This window comes from Aulonocara sp. 'chitande type north' Nkhata Bay, linkage group LG7, assembly GCF_057382095.1.
Source record: "Aulonocara sp. 'chitande type north' Nkhata Bay isolate Kocher_YH1m ecotype deep benthic linkage group LG7, A_spYH_male_GT1.1, whole genome shotgun sequence".
Lineage (NCBI taxonomy): Eukaryota > Metazoa > Chordata > Actinopteri > Cichliformes > Cichlidae > Aulonocara > Aulonocara sp. 'chitande type north' Nkhata Bay.
This window is the reverse complement of record NC_141350.1, coordinates 68,911,820-68,922,076: the sequence shown is the minus strand read 5'-3', so window position 1 is coordinate 68,922,076 and position 10,257 is coordinate 68,911,820. Positions and strand designations below refer to the sequence as shown.

General features: G+C 44.8%; 1 protein-coding gene across 2 annotated transcripts; it reads left to right on the top strand.

The window, feature by feature from the left end:
- Positions 1-1,243: 1,243 nt before the first annotated feature.
- Positions 1,244-9,901, top strand: calml4b (calmodulin-like 4b). 2 transcript variants are annotated; one of them, XM_086302699.1, is made up of 5 exons: positions 1,244-1,349; positions 1,425-1,455; positions 4,157-4,297; positions 5,322-5,510; positions 9,561-9,901. In XM_086302699.1, exons 1-5 carry the CDS (start codon positions 1,347-1,349, stop codon positions 9,656-9,658), a joined length of 462 nt encoding a protein of 153 aa, XP_086158825.1. In that variant the 5' UTR covers positions 1,244-1,346; the 3' UTR covers positions 9,659-9,901. The 2 variants fall into 2 exon arrangements, with proteins under 2 accessions (XP_086158825.1, XP_086158824.1); XM_086302698.1 differs by having other exon boundaries at positions 1,341-1,455.
- Positions 9,902-10,257: the final 356 nt, after the last annotated feature.

Genomic DNA, 10,257 nt, shown 5'->3' with positions numbered 1-10,257 from the left:
AGTCTCAGTTCTCAGATCTTTTAATTTAACCTTCTTTTTAATTTAATTTGGAGGAGTTATGCCTCAAAAACATCCTCAATGTATTAAATTCAGCAGCGTGCTCTAATACAACCTCAGTTCATGTAGAGAGAGGCTTCAGGCTCAGAGTATGGTTTATACGAGCACACCGCGATAAGAGCTCCGATAAAGACGAAGAACAACGTCACAGCGATGTGTTGTATCAGAGTTATTTCTTGTTAAATCATATTTCTCATTCAGTTCAGTTTTATTTATACAAATCACAACAACAGTCGCCTCAAGGAGCTTTATACTGTAAGGTCGACCCTACAATAACACATACAGAGAAAAACCCAACAATCATATGACCCCCTATGAGCAGCACTTTGGCGACAGTGGGAAGGAAAAACTCCCTTTTAACAGGAAGAAACCTCCGGCAGAACCAGGCTCAGGGAGGGGCGGGGCCATCTGCTGTGATTGGTTGGGGTGAGAGAAGGAAGACAGGATAAAGACATGCTGTGGAAGAGAGACAGAGGTTAATAACAGATATGATTCAATGCAGAGAGGTCTGTTAACACATAGTGAGTGAAGAAGAAACCCCCAGTGCATCATGGGAATCCCCGGCAGCCTACGTCTATTGCAGCATAACTAAGGGAGGATTCAGGGTCACCTGGTCCAGCCCTAACTATATGCTTTAGCAAAAAGGAAAGTTTGAAGCCTAATCTTAAAAGTAGAGATAGTGTCTGACTCCTGAATCCAAACTGGAAGCTGGTTCCACAGAAGAGGGGCCTGAAAACTGAAGGCTCTGCCTCCCATTCTACTTTTAAATAACCTACAGTGAGCGATTCACCGAGTCTGTCTTTAGACAGAAGAATTCACAGGTTTCCAACTAAACAGCATTTTACAGATTTAAGATAAAAAAAAATATGTGTAGCTCTAGAAATAATATTAACCTTTAATCCTTTTCTGCTCCTGTGCATCGACTCTCTGAGAGTATCTGCTCCATCTAATGAAAACTGAATTTTGTTTCAAATAATTGTTGATTTTGCAGCAGTTTTTAGGCGTTCAGGAGTCCTCCAGTGTTGACTGTTCACCTCTGACCCTGGTCACGTGGGTCAGAGGTGAACAGAGGTGTGTAGGAGGCTTTCAGCTGCTCGTATGTGCAGCATGTGTGATATTAAATATATATGCTTTCAAACATAAACGCGACACCTCAGCAGCAGAGGGATGAGCCTGGCTGTCCCAGCCAGCATCCGCCGTCCGCTCCCGTTACATTCCTCATCTTTCAGAGCGTGGATCAGTTTTCCTGAGCGCTGACAGCCGGCTGCTTCGTCACAACAGCAGACACAATGGTGAGATAACGTCCCCGCTGAAGCTTCACGCTGTCGTCCAGATTTCTGTTAATGCTGTTCCTGCTTTCATTCCAGGCAAAGTTCCTGACTCAGGATCAGATTAACGGTAAGATGCTGACACGTGTGCCCTTGCTGTCCTGACACAGCTGCTTACTGCTGGAACTTAAACTGATGCATTCAGATGACGAAGCGTTGACAGTGATGGTCTCTGTGCAGCAGGAAGGACAGGTTATTATTTCAGCCACAGGCAGCAGGACTTTAATCAGACAGAAGAGTCTTGTGTGGCCGCTGCGGCACAAAGCAGCGCTTGTTCCAGTTCAGCTGACCTCCCTGACCCGCTAACGCGATCAGACAGCGAGGGTCCGAGCGCAGTGTTTGCTAATGAGGAGGTATTGCATCCAAACACTGATTTTCAGTCTGCTTGTGTTTGGTGGTTTCTCATCTTCCAGTCTGTTAAACTGCCGTCAGGGCTTCCCACGGGACACAAGTTTATTCTGACACAGGCGAACATGCACAGATGCAGCTTTTATTCACTCATTTTACAATCAGTTTAGTGTTTTCAGCAAACTTAGTGTCTGCGTGGATGACAGTCGAATCAGCTGGGAAGAGTCATTAAAAGATGAAGATCGTGAGATTTCCCTGATGTTCCAAACACAACAATGGAAAGGGAAGAAGTGGCTTTTCTTGTTTGAGTTGTTAAAATCATTAAAATGTCTTTAAGTGTCAAACAGTTTGACAGGATGGAAGAGTGGACTGGAAATATCTCAGCTGAGGTCACAGGATGTGTTCTCGATGTGCATCCAGCCTGTGAAACACCAAAAGTCCCAAGAGCTCCATCTCAGACTCTGCAGACCTCAGTTAGCAGGTTAAAGGTTAAAATCTGTGACAGTGCAGCTAGAAACAGACTGAACAAACAAGACTCGTCTCTCTAAAAAGAACAAGGCAGCACGTTTTAGTTTTTCAAAGCCTAAAATCCTGCTCCTCACATACAAGGTCTTAAATAATCAGGCCCCATCTTATCTTAATGACCTTGTAGTACCATATCACCCTATTAGAGCACTTGGCTCTCGCTCTGCAGGCCTACTTGTTGTTCCTAGAGTATTTAAAAGTAGAATGGGAGGCAGAGCCTTCAGTTTTCAGGCCCCTCTTCTGTGGAACCAGCTTCCAGTTTGGATTCAGGAGACAGACACTATCTCTACTTTCAAGATTAGGCTTCAAACTTTCCTTTTTGCTAAAGCATATAGTTAGGGCTGGACCAGGTGACCCTGAATCCTCCCTTAGTTATGCTGCAATAGACGTAGGCTGCCGGGGGATTCCCATGATGCATTGAGTTTTTCCTTTCCAGTCACCTTTCTCACTCACTATGTATTAATAGACCTCTCTGCATTGAATCATATCTGTTATTAACCTCTGTCTCTCTTCCACAGCATGTCTTTATCCTGTCTTCCTTCTCTCACCCCAACCAATCACAGCAGATGGCCGCCCCTCCCTGAGCCTGGTTCTGCTGGAGGTTTCTTCCTGTTAAAAGGGAGTTTTTCCTTCCCACTGTCGCCAAAGTGCTGCTCATAGGGGCTCATATGATTGTTGGGTTTCCTCTGTATGTGTTATTGTAGGGTCGACCTTACAGTATAAAGCTCCTTGAGGCGACTGTTGTTGTGATTTGTATAAATAAAGCTGAACTGAATGAGAAATATGATTTAACAAGAAATAACTCTGATACAACACATCGCTGTGATGTTGTTCTTCATCTTGATCTTCGCCTTGAGGTGACTGTTGTTGGCACTATATGAATAAAATTGAATTGAATCAAAGCTGCATGTAAACAAAGAACAAGACTTCAGCAGCTTGAAGAAACCAAAGACCTCATACAGCCGTCAGCACGGTGGAGGAGGGACGATGATCTGAGTGGACCATGAGCTCCTCTGTAGAGTCAGTGTGAGGCCGTGTGTCCCACAGCTGAAGCTTGGACCAAACCGGCTCATCAACAGGACAAAGATCCCAGCACAGCAGCAGGTCTGCAACAGAACGACTGAAGAAGGAAAGAATGGAGCTGCTGCAGAGCTCAGAGAGCTGTGCATGAGCGGATGTTGCAAACCTCAATGAGGCGACGCAACTAAAACTCCTCCACAGTGATGAGACAGATAAAGACATCACTGCACGTTATTGGTGCTAAAACAGGTTCTTCGGCTGGAGTGAATGCAGAGTCCTGTGAAGCACGGCTGTGTATTACATAGTATGTACAGTGGCTTGCAAAAGTATTCGGCCCCCTTGAACTTTTCCACATTTTGTCACATTACAGCCACAAACATGAATCAATGTTATTGGAATTCCAGGTGAAAGACCAACACAAAGTGGTGCACACGTGAGAAATGGAACACAAATCATACATTTTGTACAAATAAATAACTGCAAAGTGGGGCTACCTCACAGCCACACTCTTTGTGGGCAAGTTCAAGGGGGCCGAATACTTTTGCATCCACTGTAGTATGTGAACAGATGTAACCTTGGTACAGAAAGATAAAGGCGCCTTTGAGGCTCATTTGCAGCAGATGGGACGGGCACGCGTGTCCGATCGGTCTCGCTGCCTCTGGAGGAGCTGTGAGTGAAGTTTAACACGTTTGTCTCAGGAGTGAAGGCTGAAGTTGCTCTTTAGTTTCCTTTGCACCTTGTTAGCATCATCCACCTTCTCCCAGCAGGTGACGCACTCAGGCTGAGACCTGCTGACATCACTGATCCTGCTCTGTCCACATGACAAAGCAACAATGTGGACTCCTGCACATGTGTATAACGTGTTCATGTGTCCGCAGAGTTTAAGGAGTGTTTCTCGCTGTACGACCGCCAGCGGAAAGGCAAGATCGAAGCCAAGGAGCTGATAACAGTGATGCGATGCCTTGGGTCGAGCCCCACCCCCTCCGAGGTCCAGCGCCACCTCCTGAGCCACAACATGGGTAGAGTATTCCCGAAATCATCCTTCCGACTCCTTATTTCTGATTTCTGAGGTGACGCAGTAATAACTCAAATCAGGGAAAGTGCTGAAATGAAACAGTTCAGCTCACCAGCCCACGAGCAGCGCAGCTATTTCAGTGAGCAAACCAAGCATTTATCACCTCATGTGATCTTAATGGCTCCATTTGTGTTTATCAAACCTGACCTGCTTGCTTTGTCCCCTGTGTTGCCTTCATCTTCCTCACCGCACCAACGGAGTCAAAAACATGTGAAAAGTTGTCGGAGACGCAGATGATTGATTCTCTCGGCCTCCACTTTCCCCCGTATGCTCACGAGAGGCTGTGGAGGTCCTGGAGGAGAGTGTTACTGTTTGGATAATGTTCACCTTATTTTCCAAAGACTGGAGACCCCGGGGCAGATCCCTGAGATCAGGTCTCTCAGCTGGGTCAGGTGGAGGACGTGGCAGAGGAATGAGACCCTGATATGCAAGATTGGGCTGGTATTTCCATCATGTTTGACAGAAGGGGCTGAGATAAATAATCCAATGTGGACAGATTAATGGATTTACCTGAAGATAAAGATTTTAATATCCTGAGATCAAGAAAAAGTTATTCAGTCATTGTTGTAAGAAGACAGCAAGCCTGAACGAAGCTCCTGTTTCCATGTCAGCGCCCCTGAACCTTAGATTTCCTGGAAAGCTGCGAAAGTTTGAGGAGTAATTTTAAATTTGCTGTAGTTTTGATATTTGTGTCTGTTTCCATAAAGGAGGTGATATTTGTTTTTCCTTGTTTCTCTCATACACACTGAGATCAGCCTGGAGGAAGCTGTGTGTGTTCTGGTTAATTAACTGCATATCGTCAGCAGCTACCTCACAGCCACACTCTTTACATTTGCTTTTATTGCTTTAGTGTTTGCTCATTTCATATACACTGTGTGGTACTTTCTCCCCCGCCCTTCCCTTCTCCTGCAGTGGCCTCATTTCTTTGTGCCAGTAAAAGCAGATCTCTGTTTTCTTTCTGCTCACAGGCCGGGAAGGAGAGCTGGACTTCTCCACCTTCCTGAGCATCATGCACCGGCAGCTCCAGCAGGAGGCGCCAGAGCAGGAGATTTTGGAGGCCATGAGGATGGCCGACAAGGAGCAGAAAGGCTTCATCCTGGCCTCTGAGCTGCGAGCCAAACTCACCGGGCTGGGAGAGAAACTGACAGACAAAGAGGGTGAGTGTCTCCTAAAACCACTCACATTTAACCCTCTCGAGGCAGGCGTTGCAGATTTGCAACAGTTAAAAACTAACAACCCGATTACCCCACATACATGTTTTATGAGTTTTTTTTACTCAGAAGTACCACTGCAGGTATTCTCTTGTGCATTAGCAACAAAAACTTAATTTGAGCCTGAGAGGGTTAATCCAGTCGCCTCAAGGTGCTTTATATTGTAAGGTAGACCCACAATAGTACATAGAGAGATATACCCAACAATGACCCCCTATGAGCAAGCACTTTGGCGACAGTGGGAAGGAAAAACTCCCTTTTAACAGGAAGAAACCTCCAACAGAACCAGGTTCAGGGAGGGGCGGGGCCATCTGCTGTGATATAAGGAAGACAGGACAAAGACATGCTTTTGACAAGTGGAAGTGAATCCTCGTGCACGGTGTTGTTACAGGCAGCAAAGTTACTGCTCATTGAGCTCTGCAGTTTTCAGCATTTCAGACTTTTAATCCATTTCTACACAGAAGTTGGTGACAGTGAAAACAGAGCTCTGCAGCATCACAAACCAACAACTCAGCATTTTGCTTCTTTGTTGCCCACAGATGGCTGAGCGAGATTGTTTCTGTAGACTTTAATACCTGAAGCCTCACATAGCAAGAAGAATGCGTGCTGTTATGCATGTGGAATGAACACGAGGAGTGTAGGAGCCATATGAGTTGTTCCTTTTTTGATTAAGTGGGTTGGTTTAAATGCAATCACTGTACTGGTGCACGGGCATGGGGCGTGACTCATGGGTGTGTTAGGTGGTAAATGTGGTTGCACTCACCTGTTCACCGCACCTGATGTTGATGAGCAGAAAAGTAGGGTGAGCATGAGGGGAAACCTTCTGTCGACCGCAGCTTGAGTCAGCTTGACTGTAACTTGATGTATGGTTTATGCACTAATTTATGCCACAGGCCGATGTTGTAGTTTGGTGTAGTAATTGGGGGAATTTTTTGTGAGTTGCAGTTATTTTGTTTGTGCAGTCTGTGCATTTGTTTAATAGTTTGATCCCATGTGCTGATTCGTATAGTGGACAGTACCATGTGGAATAAAAGGAGCAAATAGTACAGAAGTGCATCTCATGTGTTTCCTGTTGTCCTCATGTTTAGCCTGCCGCGGCCGTTGGTTGGAGGAGCCGCAATAAGGAGGTTCATAATATTTTGTGTTCTTCTCCACATCCTGCAGGGTTTTGGTTTGCACTCGTCTGACTGGTTCCCATTCTCCACTTTAACTGCTGATAAAAGGTCGTTTAAGGAGCTCCTATCAGAACACGTCATTTCCCCGAGGACGCGTCTAATCCATCTGAATGATTGTGTCGTTTCCAGAGAGAGGGAACACCTTACACTAATCCATCCTTCTTTCTTTCTGTTGCTTTCATCATTACTGAAACAAACTGGCTGCATCTCTGTTTAAATGATTGGCCTGTTAGTAGAACTGCCATGTTTGATCAACACATCCACCAAGTCACTGACGGGTCAAAAAAGTGCAACGCTAAAATGCAATTTAACTTAAAAAAATGCTAATAGTTATTGAAACGTTTAATATAAAAACTACAGAAATGGCTGGTTTAGTTTAAGTTCAGTCAAAAAGCTCATGAAACATGTCGGTCTTATTGGTAATTAAAGTATTTTATGTCATCATTTCTTGATCTAAGTAGCTCTCTGAGGCTCTCTAAAGAGAAGGTTGAGAAGCAGGAAAGAGATTTAAAAATGCTCCCAGTTATTAGAAATGGACGAGTCCACTGTAAGAAGAGTCATGAGTCGTCCAGGACCATTGACCCGACTGAGGAGAGCATGTTTTGTGATACTTCAAATAAAAGAGAAACAAATGAAGCCTGTCCTCATTTAGAAGAATATTACTGCAAAACTATTTTGCACTGAGCACACTGTGCTTTCAAAGAGCCGCCTCTTTGGAAGAAAGCGCTCTGCACGACTAATTAAAGATAGACTTGTTTGGCTGAAACAGACCATCGATGTTTTTAGCGCAGACTAAAGGCGCTGAAATCCAAAAACAACTGTGGAGCCCGATGGAAGAAATGCTCTTTCATATCAAAGAGTGCTTGAAGCTAGCGTGAGGCTATCTGTCCGAAAGTTAAAACAAAAGTCCAACTTTGAAAGTAATAATGATGCTCAGCGCGCTAACAAATACACCAAGGAATGGCTCAGAAAGAAGAGATGGAGGTTATGAAACACCAAGAGCCCCAAAATCCCACCGAGGGAAGAAAAAGACATCATAGAAAACCTTCAAATACTTTTTGTAACTGATGAATTTGGAGAACTTCAGCATTTGGCCTGGCTGTGCTGTTACTTTTTTAACAGCATATTACATTAATATTTATTTTTGCTGAATAACGTAGCAGCTTCAGCTTCTCCTGTGGTGGTGTTCAAGCACTCGGCTGTTATCAGTTTCATCTGCGATGCCAAAAAACCCAACACAGGCTGTAAGGCAACATTTATGAACAGATATGACTTTCTATGCAAACTCAATGAAAGGATCTATTACTCAATGTCAAACATATGTTGTGTAGCGCTTTGCAAAAATCTCGAGCCACTCTTCATGTCTTTACATCCATGTAGGTTCACAGTCATTCAGGTCCTGGAGCTGGAAAAAAGAAGGAAACATGACGTCCTTTAGTTTGTGAAGACTTCTTCATAAATGCCACGGCTTTATCGAGAGGCTGTTTGGTGTCTCCAGTGTCTGAGCACTCCTCACTGCACTGCTACACTACGCTGTTTAGTTTGTGTCTGAGTGTGTAGCGTGGTCTGAAGTGCACTGGGATGTTGAGACTCTCCTGAGTTTCTCTGATAAACCTGCTACATCAGGGATGAAGCGTTGTTCTGTTTGTCCTTCTCATCCTCCATAGCTGGTGTCTGATCTTCTTTTTTCTGCATCTTTGCTGATTTGATGAGAGCCACATGTTACACATGCTTCCTTTACGTGTGCGTTCCTTCTTTCTCCCTTCAGGCTTAGAGGGAACATGTTCTGCCTGGTGTTGGGTCCTGTTACTCCAAGTCTGTGTTCCAGAGGGTGATGGGAGTCAGAGAGGAGGTACTGGTCCATGTGTGTGGGCTTCTGTAAACTTCAGTGTTGAGGTTTCCATTGTCCTCAGTGTTCATGGCACTGTTATCTTTGTGTCTTCCCTGGTGTATTTGATGTTTCTATCCAGATTTGATTCCACTTCTTGGGTTTTGATTTTGACCCAGGTGTCGTCCATGTATCGGTATCATCGGCTAGGTGCTGTCCCTTCCTGCATGTAAACGACGGGCGATCGTGGCTCAAGAGTTGGGAGTTCGCCTTGTAATCTGAAGGTTGCCGGTTCGAGTCCCGGCTTGTGAAGCGCTATGCAAATACAGACCATTTACCATTTCAAAGGTTGGACACACCAGGGAGCCCATGGCACATCCATGTTTGTGTCTGTAAAAACCCTCGTTGTGGAGGTGTATCAGGGTGAAGCTGGTTCTGTTTTCTGTCTGCAGTTGTTTCCTGACAGTCTCTGCTGCCTCGGTTGTAGGGATACAAGACTGAGACCACATCAGAGGACACAATGGTTTCATCTGGATCCAGTGCAAGTTTCTGGACCGTGTTGGTAGAGTTGGTGGGGAGCTAGCATGGTGGCGAGGTTCTTGGAAATGTTGTAGGAGGCTGAGTTTATACTGATACCCTGTCACCCGCCGTCATGTGGGACCTGTGAAATTCTCTGTAAAGGGTTTTAATGAGAACTTTATTTAAAGAAATTGGCATCTAATTTCCATCATTTTATTCAGGACAACCTGAATGATCAGAATAAATATGCTTCATTCATGTGACATGAATGCACACACTTATGGCCCTGAAACAGAATATAAAACTAAATATCAGAATTTCCTTCTAATCACAGACAAAAGCTGATGATTGGTTTGCTTTTCTAAAACTGGAGCTGCTGACAGGGAGAAGAATGGATACACACTTTCTACAGGTTTCTATTACATCTGGAACAAATGAGTTAACTGTGATTGACAGCTGTGTCTGTGTTTTCAGTGGACGAGCTGCTGCAGGAGGCGGGTGTTGGAGCAGATGGGCGGGTCCACTGCGAGCAGTTCGCTAAAGTAGCGACACGCTGCCACAGAAAGCACTGACGTCACAACTGACATCCTCTCTGCTGTCGAAACAACGACACTGTGCTCAAGCGTCTCCACGTAGTCAGAGTGTAGATAAAGTCAGACGTTTGGAGGCAGGTCCGTCTTTCACTGCAGCTGCAAACTTTGCATGTGACAAATAAAAGGCTTGACTGGTGAGAAGGAATATTTGCAGCTGGAAGAGCAGCCGCCTTATTTCTATTAGAAGAGAAAGAAAACAAAGGGACCATCTGACGCACAACACACAGTAAAAATAAAACCTTTTGTTCAGAACATGCTGCCTCCTTTGATTATTGTTGCTATACTTCAAGCTTTACTTTAACTTCACATGAACTGGCAGCCAAGTGTCTCATCGTAGAGACCATCACCATCATCATCTCAGGTCGCTGTGTTTGCACAAACTGACATCAGTCAGAGGAGAGTCTGTGTTCCCTCACTCCGGGTGTTCCTGCTCTTACACTGGAACGGAGCAGGAACTGGGATGGGATGGTAAAACTGACACCTTTGACTGGCCCCATTAACTTTTATCAGTTTTCCCAATTTATTATAATTTTTTTGTAACTACAAGTTTAAACCCCCCCCCCCAAAAAAACTCAAAA

Coding starts and splice junctions, on each gene's coding strand:
- calml4b (XM_086302698.1), top strand. CDS start 1,401: ATGCTGTTCCTGCTTTCATTCCAGGCAAAGTTCCTGACTCAGGATCAG. Junction 1,456..4,156: donor GACTCAGGATCAGATTAACG/GTAAGATGCTGA, acceptor ATGTGTCCGCAG/AGTTTAAGGAGTGTTTCTCG. Junction 4,298..5,321: donor CCTCCTGAGCCACAACATGG/GTAGAGTATTCC, acceptor TTCTGCTCACAG/GCCGGGAAGGAGAGCTGGAC.